Source organism: Salvelinus fontinalis, chromosome 17, assembly GCF_029448725.1.
Source record: "Salvelinus fontinalis isolate EN_2023a chromosome 17, ASM2944872v1, whole genome shotgun sequence".
Lineage (NCBI taxonomy): Eukaryota > Metazoa > Chordata > Actinopteri > Salmoniformes > Salmonidae > Salvelinus > Salvelinus fontinalis.
Genome location: NC_074681.1, coordinates 8,021,444 through 8,043,538, shown reverse-complemented (window position 1 = coordinate 8,043,538; position 22,095 = coordinate 8,021,444). Strand labels below are relative to the sequence as shown.

Sequence of the window (22,095 nt, the reverse complement as noted above, 5' to 3'; positions counted from 1 at the left end):
GACTGTATTCTGTCTTCATTACTAACAGACTGTATTCTGTCTTCATTACTAACAGACTGTATTCTCTCTCCATTACTAACAGACTGTATTCTTCATTACTAACAGACTGTATTCTTCATTACTAACAGACTGTATTCTGTCTTCATTACTAACAGACTGTATTCTGTCTTCATTACTAACAGACTGTATTCTGTCTTCATTACTAACAGACTGTATTCTGTCTTCATTACTAACAGACTGTATTCTGTCTTCATTACTAACAGACTGTATTCTCTCTCCATTACTAACAGACTGTATTCTTCATTACTAACAGACTGTATTCTTCATTACTAACAGACTGTATTCTTCATTACTAACAGACTGTATTCTGTCTTCATTACTAACAGACTGTATTCTTCATTACTAACAGACTGTATTCTCCATTACTAACAGACTGTATTCTGTCTTCATTACTAACAGACTGTATTCTGTCTTCATTACTAACAGACTGTATTCTCTCTCCATTACTAACAGACTGTATTCTGTCTTCATTACTAACAGACTGTATTCTGTCTTCATTACTAACAGACTGTATTCTCTCTCCATTACTAACAAACTGTATTCTTCATTACTAACAGACTGTATTCTGTCTTCATTACTAACAGACTGTATTCTGTCTTCATTACTAACAGACTGTATTCTGTCTTCATTACTAACAGACTGTATTCTGTCTTCATTACTAACAGACTGTATTCTGTCTTCATTACTAACAGACTGTATTCTCTCTCCATTACTAACAGACTGTATTCTTCATTACTAACAGACTGTATTCTTCATTACTAACAGACTGTATTCTGTCTTCATTACTAACAGACTGTATTCTGTCTTCATTACTAACAGACTGTATTCTGTCTTCATTACTAACAGACTGTATTCTCTCTCCATTACTAACAGACTGTATTCTCTCTCCATTACTAACAGACTGTATTCTTCATTACTAACAGACTGTATTCTTCATTACTAACATACTGTATTCTTCATTACTAACAGACTGTATTCTGTCTTCATTACTAACAGACTGTATTCTGTCTTCATTACTAACAGACTGTATTCTCTCTCCATTACTAACAGACTCTATTCTTCATTACTAACAGACTGTATTCTTCATTACTAACAGACTGTATTCTTCATTACTAACAGACTGTATTCTGTCTTCATTACTAACAGACTGTATTCTTCATTACTAACAGACTGTATTCTCCATTACTAACAGACTGTATTCTTCATTACTAACAGACTGTATTCTCTCTCCATTACTAACAGACTGTATTCTGTCTCCATTACTAACAGACTGTATTCTGTCTTCATTACTAACAGACTGTATTCTGTCTTCATTACTAACAGACTGTATTCTGTCTTCATTACTAACAGACTGTATTCTCTCTTCATTACTAACAGACTGTATTCTCTCTTCATTACTAACAGACTGTATTCTGTCTTCATTATTAACAGACTGTATTCTGTCTTCATTACTAACAGACTGTATTCTCTCTCCATTACTAACAGACTGTATTCTTCATTACTAACAGACTGTATTCTTCATTACTAACAGACTGTATTCTGTCTTCATTACTAACAGACTGTATTCTCTCTTCATTACTAACAGACTGTATTCTCTCTTCATTACTAACAGACTGTATTCTCTCTTCATTACTAACAGACTGTATTCTGTCTTCATTACTAACAGACTGTATTCTCTCTCCATTACTACCAGACTGTATTCTCTCTCCATTACTAACAGACTGTATTCTCTCTTCATTACTAACAGACTGTATTCTCTCTTTATTACTAACTGACTGTATTCTTCATTACTAACAGACTGTATTCTTCATTACTACCAGACTGTATTCTCTCTTCATTACTAACAGACTGTATTCTCTCTTCATTACTAACAGACTGTATTCTCTCTCCATTACTAACAGACTGTATTCTTCATTACTAACAGACTGTATTCTCTCTTTATTACTAACTGACTGTATTCTTCATTACTAACAGACTGTATTCTTCATTACTACCAGACTGTATTCTGTCTCCATTACTAACAGACTGTATTCTTCATTACTAACAGACTGTATTCTTCATTACTAACAGACTGTATTCTGTCTTCATTACTAACAGACTGTATTCTGTCTTCATTACTAACAGACTGTATTCTGTCTTCATTACTAACAGACTGTATTCTGTCTTCATTACTAACAGACTGTATTCTCTCTCCATTACTAACAGACTGTATTCTTCATTACTAACAGACTGTATTCTTCATTACTAACAGACTGTATTCTTCATTACTAACAGACTGTATTCTGTCTTCATTACTAACAGACTGTATTCTGTCTTCATTACTAACAGACTGTATTCTGTCTTCATTACTAACAGACTGTATTCTGTCTTCATTACTAACAGACTGTATTCTCTCTCCATTACTAACAGACTGTATTCTTCATTACTAACAGACTGTATTCTTCATTACTAACAGACTGTATTCTTCATTACTAACAGACTGTATTCTGTCTTCATTACTAACAGACTGTATTCTTCATTACTAACAGACTGTATTCTCCATTACTAACAGACTGTATTCTGTCTTCATTACTAACAGACTGTATTCTGTCTTCATTACTAACAGACTGTATTCTCTCTCCATTACTAACAGACTGTATTCTGTCTTCATTACTAACAGACTGTATTCTGTCTTCATTACTAACAGACTGTATTCTCTCTCCATTACTAACAGACTGTATTCTTCATTACTAACAGACTGTATTCTGTCTTCATTACTAACAGACTGTATTCTGTCTTCATTACTAACAGACTGTATTCTGTCTTCATTACTAACAGACTGTATTCTGTCTTCATTACTAACAGACTGTATTCTGTCTTCATTACTAACAGACTGTATTCTCTCTCCATTACTAACAGACTGTATTCTTCATTACTAACAGACTGTATTCTTCATTACTAACAGACTGTATTCTGTCTTCATTACTAACAGACTGTATTCTTCATTACTAACAGACTGTATTCTGTCTTCATTACTAACAGACTGTATTCTTCATTACTAACAGACTGTATTCTCCATTACTAACAGACTGTATTCTTCATTACTAACAGACTGTATTCTCTCTCCATTACTAACAGACTGTATTCTGTCTTCATTACTAACAGACTGTATTCTGTCTTCATTACTAACAGACTGTATTCTGTCTTCATTACTAACAGACTGTATTCTCTCTCCATTACTAACAGACTGTATTCTCTCTCCATTACTAACAGACTGTATTCTTCATTACTAACAGACTGTATTCTTCATTACTAACAGACTGTATTCTTCATTACTAACAGACTGTATTCTGTCTTCATTACTAACAGACTGTATTCTGTCTTCATTACTAACAGACTGTATTCTCTCTCCATTACTAACAGACTCTATTTTTCATTACTAACAGACTGTATTCTTCATTACTAACAGACTGTATTCTTCATTACTAACAGACTGTATTCTGTCTTCATTACTAACAGACTGTATTCTTCATTACTAACAGACTGTATTCTCCATTACTAACAGACTGTATTCTTCATTACTAACAGACTGTATTCTCTCTCCATTACTAACAGACTGTATTCTGTCTTCATTACTAACAGACTGTATTCTGTCTTCATTACTAACAGACTGTATTCTGTCTTCATTACTAACAGACTGTATTCTCTCTTCATTACTAACAGACTGTATTCTCTCTTCATTACTAACAGACTGTATTCTGTCTTCATTACTAACAGACTGTATTCTGTCTTCATTACTAACAGACTGTATTCTCTCTCCATTACTAACAGACTGTATTCTTCATTACTAACAGACTGTATTCTTCATTACTAACAGACTGTATTCTGTCTTCATTACTAACAGACTGTATTCTCTCTTCATTACTAACAGACTGTATTCTCTCTTCATTACTAACAGACTGTATTCTCTCTTCATTACTAACAGACTGTATTCTGTCTTCATTACTAACAGACTGTATTCTCTCTCCATTACTACCAGACTGTATTCTCTCTCCATTACTAACAGACTGTATTCTCTCTTCATTACTAACAGACTGTATTCTCTCTTATTACTAACAGACTGTATTCTTCATTACTAACAGACTGTATTCTTCATTACTACCAGACTGTATTCTCTCTTCATTACTAACAGACTGTATTCTCTCTTCATTACTAACAGACTGTATTCTCTCTCCATTACTAACAGACTGTATTCTTCATTACTAACAGACTGTATTCTCTCTTTATTACTAACTGACTGTATTCTTCATTACTAACAGACTGTATTCTTCATTACTACCAGACTGTATTCTGTCTTCATTACTAACAGACTGTATTCTGTCTTCATTACTAACAGACTGTATTCTGTCTTCATTACTAACAGACTGTATTCTGTCTTCATTACTAACAGACTGTATTCTGTCTTCATTACTAACAGACTGTATTCTCTCTCCATTACTAACAGACTGTATTCTTCATTACTAACAGACTGTATTCTTCATTACTAACAGACTGTATTCTGTCTTCATTACTAACAGACTGTATTCTGTCTTCATTACTAACAGACTGTATTCTGTCTTCATTACTAACAGACTGTATTCTCTCTCCATTACTAACAGACTGTATTCTCTCTCCATTACTAACAGACTGTATTCTTCATTACTAACAGACTGTATTCTTCATTACTAACATACTGTATTCTTCATTACTAACAGACTGTATTCTGTCTTCATTACTAACAGACTGTATTCTGTCTTCATTACTAACAGACTGTATTCTCTCTCCATTACTAACAGACTCTATTCTTCATTACTAACAGACTGTATTCTTCATTACTAACAGACTGTATTCTTCATTACTAACAGACTGTATTCTGTCTTCATTACTAACAGACTGTATTCTTCATTACTAACAGACTGTATTCTCCATTACTAACAGACTGTATTCTTCATTACTAACAGACTGTATTCTCTCTCCATTACTAACAGACTGTATTCTGTCTTCATTACTAACAGACTGTATTCTGTCTTCATTACTAACAGACTGTATTCTGTCTTCATTACTAACAGACTGTATTCTCTCTTCATTACTAACAGACTGTATTCTCTCTTCATTATTAACAGACTGTATTCTGTCTTCATTATTAACAGACTGTATTCTGTCTTCATTACTAACAGACTGTATTCTCTCTCCATTACTAACAGACTGTATTCTTCATTACTAACAGACTGTATTCTTCATTACTAACAGACTGTATTCTGTCTTCATTACTAACAGACTGTATTCTCTCTTCATTACTAACAGACTGTATTCTCTCTTCATTACTAACAGACTGTATTCTCTCTTCATTACTAACAGACTGTATTCTGTCTTCATTACTAACAGACTGTATTCTCTCTCCATTACTACCAGACTGTATTCTCTCTCCATTACTAACAGACTGTATTCTCTCTTCATTACTAACAGACTGTATTCTCTCTTTATTACTAACTGACTGTATTCTTCATTACTAACAGACTGTATTCTTCATTACTACCAGACTGTATTCTCTCTTCATTACTAACAGACTGTATTCTCTCTTCATTACTAACAGACTGTATTCTCTCTCCATTACTAACAGACTGTATTCTTCATTACTAACAGACTGTATTCTCTCTTCATTACTAACAGACTGTATTCTCTCTCCATTACTAACAGACTGTATTCTGTCTTCATTACTAACAGACTGTATTCTGTCTTCATTACTAACAGACTGTATTCTGTCTTCATTACTAACAGACTGTATTCTGTCTTCATTACTAACAGACTGTATTCTCTCTTCATTACTAACAGACTGTATTCTGTCTTCATTATTAACAGACTGTATTCTGTCTTCATTACTAACAGACTGTATTCTCTCTCTCCATTACTACCAGACTGTATTCTGTCTTCATTACTAACAGACTGTATTCTCTCTCTCCATTACTAACAGACTGTATTCTGTCTCCATTACTAACAGACTGTATTCTCTCTCCATTACTAACAGACTGTATTCTTCATTACTAACAGACTGTATTCTTCATTACTAACAGACTGTATTCTCTCTTCATTACTAACAGACTGTATTCTCTCTTCATTACTAACAGACTGTATTCTCTCTTCATTACTAACAGACTGTATTCTGTCTTCATTACTAACAGACTGTATTCTGTCTCCATTACTAACAGACTGTATTCTCTCTTCATTACTAACAGACTGTATTCTGTCTTCATTACTAACAGACTGTATTCTCTCTTCATTACTAACAGACTGTATTCTTCATTACTAACAGACTGTATTCTCTCTCCATTACTAACAGACTGTATTCTGTCTTCATTACTAACAGACTGTATTCTGTCTTCATTACTAACAGACTGTATTCTGTCTTCATTACTAACAGACTGTATTCTGTCTTCATTACTAACAGACTGTATTCTGTCTTCATTACTAACAGACTGTATTCTCTCTTCATTACTAACAGACTGTATTCTGTCTTCATTATTAACAGACTGTATTCTGTCTTCATTACTAACAGACTGTATTCTCTCTCCATTACTAACAGACTGTATTCTTCATTACTAACAGACTGTATTCTTCATTACTAACAGACTGTATTCTGTCTTCATTACTAACAGACTGTATTCTGTCTTCATTACTAACAGACTGTATTCTGTCTTCATTACTAACAGACTGTATTCTGTCTTCATTACTAACAGACTGTATTCTCTCTCCATTACTAACAGACTGTATTCTTCATTACTAACAGACTGTATTCTTCATTACTAACAGACTGTATTCTGTCTTCATTACTAACAGACTGTATTCTGTCTTCATTACTAACAGACTGTATTCTGTCTTCATTACTAACAGACTGTATTCTGTCTTCATTACTAACAGACTGTATTCTGTCTTCATTACTAACAGACTGTATTCTCTCTCCATTACTAACAGACTGTATTCTTCATTACTAACAGACTGTATTCTTCATTACTAACAGACTGTATTCTTCATTACTAACAGACTGTATTCTGTCTTCATTACTAACAGACTGTATTCTTCATTACTAACAGACTGTATTCTCCATTACTAACAGACTGTATTCTGTCTTCATTACTAACAGACTGTATTCTGTCTTCATTACTAACAGACTGTATTCTCTCTCCATTACTAACAGACTGTATTCTGTCTTCATTACTAACAGACTGTATTCTGTCTTCATTACTAACAGACTGTATTCTCTCTCCATTACTAACAAACTGTATTCTTCATTACTAACAGACTGTATTCTGTCTTCATTACTAACAGACTGTATTCTGTCTTCATTACTAACAGACTGTATTCTGTCTTCATTACTAACAGACTGTATTCTGTCTTCATTACTAACAGACTGTATTCTGTCTTCATTACTAACAGACTGTATTCTATCTCCATTACTAACAGACTGTATTCTTCATTACTAACAGACTGTATTCTTCATTACTAACAGACTGTATTCTGTCTTCATTACTAACAGACTGTATTCTGTCTTCATTACTAACAGACTGTATTCTGTCTTCATTACTAACAGACTGTATTCTCTCTCCATTACTAACAGACTGTATTCTCTCTCCATTACTAACAGACTGTATTCTTCATTACTAACAGACTGTATTCTTCATTACTAACATACTGTATTCTTCATTACTAACAGACTGTATTCTGTCTTCATTACTAACAGACTGTATTCTGTCTTCATTACTAACAGACTGTATTCTCTCTCCATTACTAACAGACTCTATTCTTCATTACTAACAGACTGTATTCTTCATTACTAACAGACTGTATTCTTCATTACTAACAGACTGTATTCTGTCTTCATTACTAACAGACTGTATTCTTCATTACTAACAGACTGTATTCTCCATTACTAACAGACTGTATTCTTCATTACTACCAGACTGTATTCTCTCTTCATTACTAACAGACTGTATTCTCTCTTCATTACTAACAGACTGTATTCTCTCTCCATTACTAACAGACTGTATTCTTCATTACTAACAGACTGTATTCTCTCTTCATTACTAACAGACTGTATTCTCTCTCCATTACTAACAGACTGTATTCTGTCTTCATTACTAACAGACTGTATTCTCTCTCCATTACTAACAGACTGTATTCTTCATTACTAACAGACTGTATTCTCTCTCCATTACTAACAGACTGTATTCTCTCTTCATTACTAACAGACTGTATTCTGTCTCCATTACTAACAGACTGTATTCTGTCTTCATTACTAACAGACTGTATTCTGTCTTCATTACTAACAGACTGTATTCTGTCTCCATTACTAACAGACTGTATTCTGTCTTCATTACTAACAGACTGTATTCTGTCTTCATTACTAACAGACTGTATTCTGTCTTCATTACTAACAGACTGTATTCTCTCTTCATTACTAACAGACTGTATTCTGTCTTCATTATTAACAGACTGTATTCTGTCTTCATTACTAACAGACTGTATTCTCTCTCTCCATTACTACCAGACTGTATTCTGTCTCCATTACTAACAGACTGTATTCTCTCTCCATTACTAACAGACTGTATTCTCTCTCCATTACTAACAGACTGTATTCTCTCTCCATTACTAACAGACTGTATTCTCTCTCCATTACTAACAGACTGTATTCTCTCTCCATTACTAACAGACTGTATTCTCTCTCCATTACTAACAGACTGTCTGCTAACTAGAAACAAATAATGCTCCTGTTGTCAATTAGAGATATTTTTATATTTTCTGTGTGGAGAAGGGAATGTAGATAGAACTGCCGTGTTATTGGGAAGAAGCTTTGATAACCAGGGAGAATATCCCATCGCTGCCACGGACGTAGCCGACCAATGCAGAGAGAGAGAGAGAGAGAGCAGCCGATTCAATCATCCTGCAGAGCAGAGGTGAAGTCTACTCCCCGTGTCACAGAGCCTGGGCCTTAGGCAGAGCCAGTAGAAACAATCACATACGATGTGGTTCACAATTATTATAAATGCCGTTTTTTTTTCTACAACATTGTCTTCAGTATCCTCTGACAATGATAATTAAATGGTCTTTGAAATGGCCCTCTTCAGTCATTGTAAAATACCTTTTTAATACTTACACCCCTCAAGGTATTTCAAATAGCCATTAGGCAGGCCTAGTTATTGGTTGTGTTTCAAATGGTACCATTTTCTCTACATAGAGCACTGCTGGTTGTGCACTATTTAGGGAATAGGGTGTCCATTTGGGACACATTCATACTTCTATCTCTAACAATACACTGTAGCCAAGCCAATAAGTCAGCCCCATTACTAGAGGTTCTAAACATTAGTCCAATCAGAGTTTATTGGTATTCTAATAGGAGTCATATGAACATGTGTTCTGTGATTTATTCTCTAGGTTTAATGTGAATGTGATTTTAATCAACTAGAGGTTGACTTTCCCTCCAGTCACTGTGCTTATTGGAGGGGTTTACACACGAGAACAGAGACAGAGACAGAGACAGAGACAGAGACAGAGAGAGAGACAGAGAGAGAGACAGAGAGAGAGACAGAGAGAGAGACAGAGAGAGAGACAGAGAGAGAGACAGAGAGAGAGACAGAGAGAGAGACAGAGAGAGAGACAGAGAGAGAGACAGAGAGAGAGACAGAGAGAGAGACAGAGAGAGAGACAGAGAGAGAGACAGAGAGAGAGACAGAGAGAGAGACAGAGAGAGAGACAGAGAGAGAGACAGAGAGAGAGACAGAGAGAGAGACAGAGAGAGAGACAGAGAGAGAGAGAGAGAAACAGAGACAGAGAGAGAGAGAGACAGAGAGAGAGACAGAGACAGAGAGAGAGAGAGACAGAGACAGAGAGAGACAGAGACAGAGACAGAGACAGAGAGAGAGAGAGAGAGAGAGAGAGACAGAGAGAGAGAGAGAGAGAGAGAGAAACAGAGAGAGAAACAGAGAGAGAGAGAGAGAGAGAGAGAAACAGAGAGAGAAACAGAGAGAGAAACAGAGAGAGAGAGAGACAGAGACAGAGACAGAGACAGAGACAGAGACAGAGACAGAGACAGAGACAGAGACAGGGAGAGAAAGGGAGAGAAAGGGAGAGAAAGGGAGAGAAAGGGAGAGAAAGGGAGAGAAAGGGAGAGAAAGGGAGAGAAAGGGAGAAAGGGAGAAAGAGAGAGAGGGAGAAAGGGAGAAAGAGAGAGAGAGAGAGAGAGAGAGAAAGAGAGAAAGAGAAAGAGAGAAAGAGAGAGAGAGAGAGAGAGAGAGAGAGAGAGAGAGAAAGAGAAAGAGAGAAAGAGAGAGAAAGGGAGAAAGGGAGAGAAAGAGAAAGAGAGAGAGCGAGCAACTATCGCCACCTGGTGGCCTGTTATTGTAATGACAACTGGAGAGTTGTACAGAACTGGCATATTGATGTCCGGCTGATAATTACTGTCAAGTCTTTCTGAACGGTGGCTAATGACTGTCTTGTCAAATGTACACTATAGTGGCCTGGAAATACAATGACATTGCTAAAGTAGACAAATAATTAATGGAAAACAACTTTGCCATCATTATGAAGTCATCAAGTTTACTTTAGAGAGATGGCAATGATGCCATCAGCTAGCAATGTTTGTCAGAAATAGCTAGCAATGCTAACGTTAGCTAGCTAACAATTTGGTGCTCTACCCTCAATCTTAGCTAGCTAGCTAATGTTATACTACATCTAAACTCAATCTGGAGACATCACAATGAGGATTAACGCTTGTCCTACTAATTATTTCTAATCTGTTCAAATGGCGCCATACTGGATCAATCAATCAATCAAATGTATTTATAAAGCCCTTTTTACAGCGGATGTCTCAAAGTGCTATACAGAAACCCAGCCTAAAACCCCAAAAGGCAAGCAATGCAGATATAGAAGCACAATGGCTAGGAAAAACTCCCACCTAGGAAGAAACCTAGAAAGAAACCAGGCTCTGAGGGGTGGCCAGTCCTCTTCTGGCTGTGCCGGGTGGAGATTATAACAACATGGCCAAGATGTTCGTAGATGACCAGCAGGGTCAAATACTAATAATCACAGTGGTTGTAGAATACAGTATGTCCAGAAGGGAGTGAATGGAATGAAATCAAACACAATGGAAACCATGTATTTGATGCCATTTCACCCATTCTGCTCCAGCCATTACCACGAGCCTGTCCTCCCATATTAAGGTGCCACCAACCTCCCGTGGTCTCGTTCCGCTACTGGACAGGCTCTCATCAGGGATTGCATTCATTTGGGGAGATTGAAAAATATATGACCTTTTCATTCAAGACAGGAGGAACATACTGTTTCAGATGATAATAAAACATGTTTTGTTTAGTTACTTTTTCCTCAACTTGTTTCTATAACTTTCTAGCAAGTCAAGCTAGCTTACAGAGCTGCTAGCTAAAAGCTAGGTGGAGTGTATTGTTTAGCTAGAAGAGCTGCTAGCTAAAAGCTAGGCTATACTGTAGCAAACTCCACCTAGTAATTATAATTAAAAAACAAACGTCATTACCATCACAAACTTAAATGGGAGGCAACAGTCCTAATATACTTGGCTTAACAGCCAATGTGTATTATTTAACATTACTATTAAAATAGTATTCACTTATAAGAATGGATCATTGTTTACAAGTTGCTAGTTTTCCCATAAACCCTCTCGGGGTGAGAGGGAAGGGTGAGAGGTAGGGAGGGGCAGGGTGAGAGGGAGGGGTGAGAGGGAGGGGTGAGAGGTTGGGGCGGGGTGAGAGGGAGGGGCAGGGCAGGGTGAGAGGGAGGGATGAGAGGGAGGGGCGGGGTGAGAGGGATGAGAGGGAGGGGCAGGGTGAGAGGGAGGGGTGAGAGGGATGAGAGGGGCGGGGTGAGAGGGATGAGAGGGGGGGGGGCGGGGTGAGAGGGAGGGGTGAGAGGGATGAGAGGGGCGGGGTGAGAGGGAGGGGCAGGGCAGGGTGAGAGGGAGGGATGAGAGGGAGGGGCGGGGTGAGAGGGATGAGAGGGAGGGGCAGGGTGAGAGGGAGGGGTGAGAGGGATGAGAGGGGCGGGGTGAGAGGGAGGGGTGAGAGGTTGGGGCGGGGTGAGAGGGAGGGGCAGGGCAGGGTGAGAGGGAGGGATGAGAGGGAGGGGCGGGGTGAGAGGGAGGGGCAGGGCAGGGTGAGAGGGAGGGATGAGAGGGAGGGGCGGGGTGAGAGGGAGGGGCGGGGTGAGAGGAGGCGGGGTGAGAGGTTGGGGCGGGGTGAGAGGGAGGGGCGGGGTGAGAGGGAGGGGCGGGGTGAGAGGGAGGGGCAGGGTGAGAGGGAGGGGAGGGCTGAGAGGGAGGGGTGAGAGGTTGGGGCGGGGTGAGAGGGGCCCTCCTTCCCCACTAACCAATAAGATGCGCTGTGTGTTAATGTGGAGGATTATTCTAGAAAGGTAGACAAATCAACACACAGTGTATGAAATATGTTTAATATACTTCAATGAGCATGATAAACTGTAGGGAAGAAAATCACTTCCCAATGAATGAACATGATAAACAGAGACAAACTGTAGGGGGGAAAAAAGTAACGTCGCAATATATTGGAAATAAAAAGCAATGAGAGATAAAATGTTTTCCTATCAGTCAGTTTCCTAGTCGCCGTGTGCAGAATGTTTTCCCCATAGAATCAGAATGATTTCTACTCTAATGATTGTAGTTCTATTGTTTGAGACGTAGAATCATCTCTGTCTGTCCAGTAACCGGAGTATCACCAGAAAATATATTCTACTATTCATATATACCGAACAAAAAATATAAAAACACAACATGGAAAAGTGTTGGTCCCATGTTACATGAGCTAAAAAAAAATAATAATCCCAGAAATGTTCCATACGCACAAAAACATTATTTCTCTCAAGTTGAGCACCAATTTGTTTACATCCCCGTTAGTGAGCATTTCTCCTTTGCCAAGGTCCCCCCATGGCTTTGCCCCTGTGCAGTCACGTGAAATCCATAGATTAGGCCCTAATGAATTCATATGAACAGTAACTCAGTAAAATGGTTGAAATTGTCGCGTTTATATTTTTGCTCAGTATACATTCCATTCAGTTTATCCATATTGCAAAGTATCCCTTTTCACACAAGCTTCTGCTTAAATCCTGATTCGTTTTAAATGTAATAAATGGCCCCTCACGCAAATCCTTATTTTACAATGCAATGTAATTTACATTAGAACATGTCATCAAAAACACACAATATGATGTAGTTTAATGCAACACAACGGCGTATTACTACTACAACACTTCAATGAGTACCACACTGGAATTAAATGTTCCCTGTAATAAAACAAACAATAGGTACATTTACAAAAGACACCGTACCTCAAAACAACAGCTGTTCTAATGACATGGCACCTCCCACTGGGCAGACGTCCATTCAACGTCCATTCAACGTTGGTTCAATGTCATTTCATTGAAATGACGTTGAAACAACGCTGAATCAACCAGTGTATGCCCAGTGGGCTGTAAGCAGTATGAATAGTGTGTCAATTAAGTTCAATAATGTATTTTTTGGGGGACATTCACAAGAGATGGAATAATAGTGTATTATAGGAATTTTCTCTAGAGTGGTATGTAAGTCTTCTGGACCCATGTGTGTCAGCGTAGATATATACTCAATCATATAGGCACTGTTGAACTGAACCAACCTGACTGAACCAACCTGACTGAAACAACCTGACTGAAACAACCTGACTGAATCAACCTGACTGAATCAACCCGACTGAATCAACCCGACTGAACCAACCCGACTGAACCAACCCGACTGAACCAACCCGACTGAACCAACCCGACTGAACCAACCCGACTGAACCAACCCGACTGAACCAACCCGACTGAACCAACCCGACTGAACCAACCCGACTGAACCAACCGCTTGAACCAACCGCCTGAACCAACCAACTGAATCAACCGACTGAATCAACCGATTGAATCACCCGACTGAATCAACCGACTGAATCAACCGATTGAACCAACTGCAGTATGACTGTGAGAAGGTGCTGATTGAAAGAGAGAGCGATAGAATGGACTGTTACTGTATAGCCTCCCTCATGTTGACAGTAATAGTGTACACCGTATTGACCGATACTCTGCGACAGCCAAGCAACGTTTTTATCTATAGTAGAAATGGGACATAATGGCTACTGTTCAACCCAACTCACCTACAGTACAGAACAGTTATTGGTCAGGTTCCAGAAGGAAAGTCTCCTGATTCTTTCAGTTCAGAGGAACCTCTGTTAGTCCAGTTGGCTGTTTGTGAACACTGCGGTGAGATGACTTTTCAGTCTAAATGTTTGTTGTTCCAGTTGAGAGTTTTAAGATGCCTGAGTGAGTCCTGGAGAGGTTCTGGAGAGGTTCTGGAGAGGCCCTGGAGAGGTTCTGGAGAGGTTCTGGAGAGGTTCTGGAGAGGTTCTGGAGAGGCCCTGGAGAGGTTCTGGAGAGGTTCTGGAGAGGTTCTGGAGAGGTTCTGGAGAGGCCAGAGCTAAACTATAATCCCTGAAGAGACAGGCTGGGTTCTGCAGTGGTTATTCACCATAAGTGGGACTGGCTGGTCTCTGCTTCAGTAGAGCCCCGGATCCTGGTCTCTGCTTCAGTAGAGGCCCCGGGTCCTGGTCTCTGCTTCAGTAGAGCCCCGGATCCTGGTCTCTGCTTCAGTAGAGCCCCGGATCCTGGTCTCTGCTTCAGTAGAGCCCCGGATCCTGGTCTCTGCTTCAGTAGAGCAGGGCCTAGTTAACCCTGTACACCATACCTCCGCCAGCCATAGTTCCTTAGTTGACCGTTGGTCTAGGCTGGTAAGAGTTGTCCTCAGAGATGTCCTGATCCTCGCTGCCCATCAGACCTGAGATGTAAGGCAGACCTGCAAAGAGACAGAGGGACAGAGACACAGAGAGACAGAGACACAGAGAGACATGTCAATCATAATAGATAATAAAGCGAACGTTGACACCAGCCAGACACACTCTTACGTAGTCATTCAGTGAATCAGGAAGTTAGTTGAAAAGTGTCGTCTATTTTTGTATTTATTAGGATCAATCAATTAACTGTCCAACCAACAGCGTTTACAATCACATGAAAGGCAGTCAATGGATACGCTGGATCAAGAACTGACAGAGCTGGACAGAAAATAACTTCTAATTCAGTATAGTGATAGATATCAAAAATAAAAACGATTTGGAAATGAATCTGGTCTCCATAATATTATTATAATAGTCATTCATTACAGTTCAATCCTATTATTATTATAGTCATTCATTACAGTTCAATCCTATTAATAATAGTCATTCATTACAGTTCAATCCTATTATTATAATAGTCATTCATTACAGTTCAATCCTATTATTATTATAGTCATTCATTACAGTTCAATCCTATTATTATAATAGTCATTCATTACAGTTCAGTCTTATTATTATAATAGTCATTCATTACAGTTCAATCCTATTATAATAGTCATTCATTACAGTTCAATCCTATTATTATAATAGTCATTCATTACAGTTCAATCATATTATAATAGTCATTCATTACAGTTCAGTCTTATTATTATAATAGTCATTCATTACAGTTCAATCCTATTATTATTATTATTATTATAATAGTCATTCATTACAGTTCAGTCCTATTATTAGTCAATCATCAGATCCAATCAAACATACTAATGCTGAATGTAATTGTAAATTTTAAAAATTATTTTATTTAAATGTGATAAGGCCTACACCATCAGACCTACCGGCCCCTCAGCCGCACCCTGTGTAGTCGGGATTGTCTAAGTTGTTCTTGTCAGATTGTGGAAGGCCAACCATCCGCCTCAGGTAGGCCAACCTTCCGCCTCAGGTAGGCCAACCTTCCGCCTCAGGTAGGGCAACCTTCCGCCTCAGGTAGGGCAACCTTCCGCCTCAGGTAGGGCAACCTTCCGCCTCAGGTAGGGCAACCTTCCGCCTCAGGTAGGCCAACCTTCCGCCTCAGGTAGGCCAACCTTCCGCCTCAGGTAGGCCAACCTTCCGCCTCAGGTAGGCCAACCTTCCGCCTCAGGTAGGCCAACCTTCCGCCTCAGGTAGGCCAACCTTCCGCCTCAGGTAGGCCAACCTTCCGCCTCAGGTAGGCCAACCTTCCGCCTCAGGTAGGCCAACCTTCCGCCTCAGGTAGGCCAACCTTCCGCCTCAGGTAGGCCAACCTTCCGCCTCAGGTAGGCCAACCTTCCGCCTCAGGTAGGCCAACCTTCCGCCTCAGGTAGGCCAACCTTCCGCCTCAGGTAGGCCAACCTTCCGCCTCAGGTAGGCCAACCTTCCGCCTCAGGTAGGCCAACCTTCCGCCTCAGGTAGGCCAACCTTCCGCCTCAGGTAGGCCAACCTTCCGCCTCAGGTAGGGCAACCTTCCGCCTCAGGTAGGCCAACCTTCCGCCTCAGGTAGGCCAACCTTCCGCCTCAGGTAGGCCAACCTTCCGCCTCAGGTAGGCCAACCTTCCGCCTCAGGTAGGCCAACCTTCCGCCTCAGGTAGGCCAACCTTCCGCCTCAGGTAGGGCAATCAATATTTCAAATTAGATTTTTACTTGATTTGATTTCGATTTGTTTAGTAAATGTTATAAGGCCCAGCACCAGCCCTAAGCCCTAACACTAGCACAATCACCCTGCCCCGCTTCCTGAGTGTAGTTAGGGTTGTCTATGTTCTCCTTGTGTTGGTTCTTCTTGCCAGAGTCTGGAAGAGGAAAACAGCACCACACCTGAAAGCATTAGGGTTGAAGCAAGGTGTAAAACAAATCTACTGATATGCTGGATGTGACGGAACTCCGTGAGAAGGGATTTGTTGAGTAAAATGTCTGAAAGCCCTCACCCTGGCCCCGCCCCACTGGAACCACCCAATCGTAGTTAGGATTGTCTATGTTCTTCACGTCTGTCTCTGAAAGAGGAAACCAATCAGCACTTGTAGCGTATCATTACATGAACGTCCGAAAGGAAGACTAGCCCTTCGGTAGGCTAAAAAGAGACCCTGAAAAAACAACCGTATCAGAGTTGACTTTATAGTTAAAATGTAATGTGATGAAACTCACGGCGGACGATCCTGACAGGCCAGACGAGGATGGTACAGAGACTGAGAGCTGCTACCACGGCCACGCCCCCTGTTGCTATGACCATGACATAGTGGTAGTACCACACACACGCTGGACAGCAGACCTGAGTACTGATGGACAGAGACACGGAGGGAGACAGAGTGGGGTGGGGGAGAGGGAGGGAGACAGAGGGGTGGGGGAGAGGGAGGGAGACAGAGGGGTGGGGGAGAGGGAGAGAGACAGAGGGGTGGGGGAGAGGGAGAGAGACAGAGGGGGGAGAGGGAGAGGGAGAGAAACAGAGGGGGGAGAGGGAGAGAAACAGAGGGGTGGGGGGGGAGGGAGAGAGACAGAGGGGGGAGAGGGAGAGAAACAGAGGGGTGGGGGGGAGGGAGAGAGACAGAGGGGGGAGAGGGAGAGGGAGAGAAACAGAGGGGTGGGGGAGAAGGAGAGAGACAGAGGGGTGGGGGAGAGGGAGAGAGACAGAGGGGTGGGGGAGAGGGAGAGAGACAGAGGGGTGGGGGAGAGGGAGAGAGACAGAGGGGTGGGGGAGAGGGAGAGAGACAGAGGGGTGGGGGAGAGGGAGAGAGACAGAGGGGTGGGGGAGAGGGAGAGAGACAGAGGGGTGGGGGAGAGGGAGAGAGACAGAGGGGTGGGGGAGAGGGAGAGAGACAGAGGGGTGGGGGAGAGGGAGAGAGACAGAGGGGGGAGAGTATTCACAATACAGGTGAATACATAGGTAGTCTAGGTCTATTCACAATACAGGTGAATACATAGGTAGTCTAGGTCTATTCACAATACAGGTGAATACATATGTAGTCTAGGTCTATTCACAATACAGGTGAATACATATGTAGTCTAGGTCTATTCACAATACAGGTGAATACATATGTAGTCTAGGTCTATTCACAATACAGGTGAATACATATGTAGTCTAGGTCTATTCACAATACAGGTGAATACATAGGTAGTCTAGGTCTATTCACAATACAGGTGAATACATAGGTAGTCTAGGTCTATTCACAATACAGGTGAATACATAGGTAGTCTAGGTCTATTCACAATACAGGTGAATACATATGTAGTCTAGGTCTATTCACAATACAGGTGAATACATAGGTAGTCTAGGTCTATTCACAATACAGGTGAATACATAGGTAGTCTAGGTCTATTCACAATACAGGTGAATACATAGGTAGTCTAGGTCTATTCACAATACAGGTGAATACATAGGTAGTCTAGGTCTATTCACAATACAGGTGAATACATAGGTAGTCTAGGTCTATTCACAATACAGGTGAATACATAGGTAGTCTAGGTCTATTCACAATACAGGTGAATACATATGTAGTCTAGGTATAGGAGTGTATGAATGTACTGAGTTATTGAGTGTATTTTGGCTGATTTCACTGGGCTGTAAATGCAAACAGTTTCCCTTTACTTTTGGGACTTATTTGATTGTAGTAATCAACAAGTAGCTTCTTTTATTTATAAAAATGTGCGCTCTCTCTTAACCAGTAATGAATTCATGCACTGGGCAAAAGGGGGGCGGGCCCATCAGAGCACAGTCAGTCCACTGAGACAATAGAGCATCTTGGGAAGAGACTTGAGACCAAATAAGGGACTGAATAAAGGTTTTGGTGGCAATCTGCTTTGATATCAGCATATTTTGCATATTAATCACAAACACAGTACAGAGGGTAGTGAATTGAGCTTCAGCTGTCAGCTAGCAAGGAAAGTTAGCCTACCAAGCTGGAAAATACCAGTATTTTCTTGTATTGTAAATTGTTCTAGCCTGTACCGGACATTGTTTTGACAACAGTAATTAACAGTTTTAACATTTCTACATGCCGTGTTACATTATTAAAGTGTTTTCACTTCTGTACAGCATGAGTGGGAGGATAACATGATGCAGTCCAGTCTCCCAGGCTAGCAGTGAGTTAGTGGAGCTAACATGATGCAGCCCAGACTCCCAGGCTAGCAGTGAGTTAGTGGAGCTAACATGATGCAGCCCAGACTCCCAGGCTAGCAGTGAGTTAGTGGAGCTAACATGATGCAGCCCAGACTCCCAGGCTAGCAGTGAGTTAGTGGAGCTAACATGATGCAGCCCAGACTCCCAGTACAGGCTAGCAGTGAGTTAGTGGAGCTAACATGATGCAGCCCAGACTCCCAGGCTAGCAGTGAGTTAGTGGAGCTAACATGATGCAGCCCAGACTCCCAATGCAGACTAGCAGTGAGTTAGTGGAGCTAACATGATGCAGCCCAGACTCCCAGTGCAGACTAGCAGTGAGTTAGTGGAGCTAACATGATGCAGCCCAGACTCCCAGGATAGCAGTGAATTAGTGGAGCTAACATGGTACAGCCCAGACTCCCAGGCTAGCAGTGAGTTAGTGGAGCTAACATGATGCAGCCCAGACTTCCAGGCTAGCAGTGAGTTAGTGGAGCTAACATGATGCAGTCCAGACTCCCAGGCTAGCAGTGAGTTAGTGGAGCTAACATGATGCAGCCCAGACTCCCAGGCTAGCAGTGAGTTAGTGGAGCTAACATGATGCAGCCCAGACTCCCAGGCTAGCAGTGAGTTAGTGGGGCTAACATGATGCAGCCCAGACTCCCAGGCTAGCAGTGAGTTAGTGGACCTAACATGATGCAGCCCAGACTCCCAGGCTAGCAGTGAGTTAGTGGAGCTAACATGATGCAGCCCAGACTCCCAGGCTAGCAGTGAGTTAGTGGAGCTAACATGATGCAGCCCAGACTCCCAGGCTAGCAGTGAGTTAGTGGAGCTAACATGATGCAGCCCAGACTCCCAGCCTAGCAGTGAGTTAGTGGGGCTAACATGATGCAGCCCAGACTCCCAATACAGGCTAGCAGTGAGTTAGTGGAGCTAACATGATGCAGCCCAGACTCCCAGGCTAGCAGTAAGTTAGTGGAGCTAACATGATGCAGTCCAGACTCCCAGGCTAGCAGTGAGTTAGTGGAGCTAACATGATGCAGCCCAGACTCCCAGGCTAGCAGTGAGTCAGCGGAGCAGACCTAATGCAGCCCAGACTCCCAGGCTAGCAGTGAGTTAGTGGAGCTAACATGATGCAGCCCAGACTCCCAGGCTAGCAGTGAGTTAGTGGAGCTAACATGATGCAGCCCAGACTCCCAGCCTAGCAGTGAGTTAGTGGGGCTAACATGATGCAGCCCAGACTCCCAATACAGGCTAGCAGTGAGTTAGTGGAGCTAACATGATGCAGCCCAGACTCCCAGGCTAAAAGTGAGTTAGTGGAGCTAACATGATGCAGCCCAGACTCCCAGGCTAGCAGTGAGTTAGTGGAGCTAACATGATGCAGCCCAGACTCCCAGGCTAGCAGTGAGTTAGTGGAGCTAACATGATGCAGCCCAGACTCCCAGGCTAGCAGTGAGTTAGTGGACCTAACATGATGCAGCCCAGACTCCCAGCCTAGCAGTGAGTTAGTGGACCTAACATGATGCAGCCCAGACTCCCAGCCTAGCAGTGAGTCAGCGGAGCAGACCTAATGCAGCCCAGACTCCCAGGCTAGCAGTGAGTTAGTGGAGCTAACATGATGCAGCCCAGACTCCCAGGCTAGCAGTGAGTTAGTGGAGCTAACATGATGCAGCCCAGACTCCCAGCCTAGCAGTGAGTTAGTGGGGCTAACATGATGCAGCCCAGACTCCCAATACAGGCTAGCAGTGAGTTAGTGGAGCTAACATGATGCAGCCCAGACTCCCAGGCTAGCAGTGAGTTAGTGGAGCTAACATGATGCAGCCCAGACTCCCAGGCTAGCAGTGAGTTAGTGGAGCTAACATGATGCAGCCCAGACTCCCAGGCTAGCAGTGAGTTAGTGGAGCTAACATGATGCAGCCCAGACTCCCAGGCTAGCAGTGAGTTAGTGGACCTAACATGATGCAGCCCAGACTCCCAGCCTAGCAGTGAGTTAGTGGACCTAACATGATGCAGCCCAGACTCCCAGCCTAGCAGTGAGTTAGTGGAGCTAACATGATGCAGCCCAGACTCCCAGGCTAGCAGTGAGTTAGTGGAGCTAACATGGTACAGCCCAGACTCCCAGGCTAGCAGTGAGTTAGTGGACCTAACATGATGCAGCCCAGACTCCCAGGCTAGCAGTGAGTTGGTGGAGCTAACATGATGCAGCCCAGACTCCAAGGCTAGCAGTGAGTTAGTGGACCTAACATGATGCAGCCCAGACTCCCAGGCTAGCAGTGAGTTAGTGGAGCTAACATGATGCAGCCCAGACTCCCAATACAGGCTAGCAGTGAGTTAGTGAAGCTAACATGATGCAGCCCAGACTCCCAGGCTAGCAGTGAGTTGGTGGAGCTAACATGATGCAGCCCAGACTCCCAGGCTAGCAGTGAGTTAGTGGAGCTAACATGATGCAGCCCAGACTCCCAGGCTAGCAGTGAGTTAGTGGAGCTAACATGATGCAGCCCAGACTCCCAGGCTAGCAGTGAGTTAGTGGAGCTAACATGATGCAGCCCAGGCTAGCAGTGAGTTAGTGGGGCTAACATGATGCAGCCCAGACTCCCAATACAGGCTAGCAGTGAGTTAGTGGAGCTAACATGATGCAGCCCAGACTCCCAGGCTAGCAGTGAGTTAGTGGAGCTAACATGATGCAGCCCAGACTCCCAGGCTAGCAGTGAGTTGGTGGAGCTAACATGATGCAGCCCAGACTCCCAGGCTAGCAGTGAGTTAGTGGAGCTAACATGATGCAGCCCAGACTCCCAGGCTAGCAGTGAGTTAGTGGAGCTAACATGATGCAGCCCAGACTCCCAGGCTAGCAGTGAGTTAGTGGAGCTAACATGATGCAGCCCAGACTCCCAGCCTAGCAGTGAGTTAGTGGAGCTAACATGATGCAGCCCAGACTCCCAGGCTAGCAGTGAGTTAGTGGAGCTAACATGATGCAGCCCAGACTCCCAG

At 42.0% G+C, this 22,095-nt stretch overlaps 1 protein-coding gene across 4 annotated transcripts in view; it reads right to left on the bottom strand.

The window, feature by feature from the left end:
• Positions 1-12,530: 12,530 nt before the first annotated feature.
• Positions 12,531-22,095, bottom strand: part of LOC129813666 (major facilitator superfamily domain-containing protein 12-like) — a 41,234-nt gene continuing 31,669 nt past the window's right edge. Inside the window, exons 9-12 of one of the 4 annotated variants that reach the window (XM_055866059.1) lie at positions 17,163-17,293; positions 16,946-17,011; positions 16,742-16,810; positions 12,531-14,971 (exon numbers count right to left, since the gene is read on the bottom strand). In XM_055866059.1, the coding sequence (XP_055722034.1) occupies positions 14,883-14,971; positions 16,742-16,810; positions 16,946-17,011; positions 17,163-17,293 (355 nt within the window). In that variant the 3' untranslated portion in view covers positions 12,531-14,882. Of the gene's footprint in view, positions 14,972-16,741; positions 16,836-16,945; positions 17,012-17,162; positions 17,294-22,095 lie in introns of all 4 variants that reach the window. The other 3 variants (XM_055866061.1, XM_055866060.1, XM_055866062.1) reach the window with 3 other exon arrangements.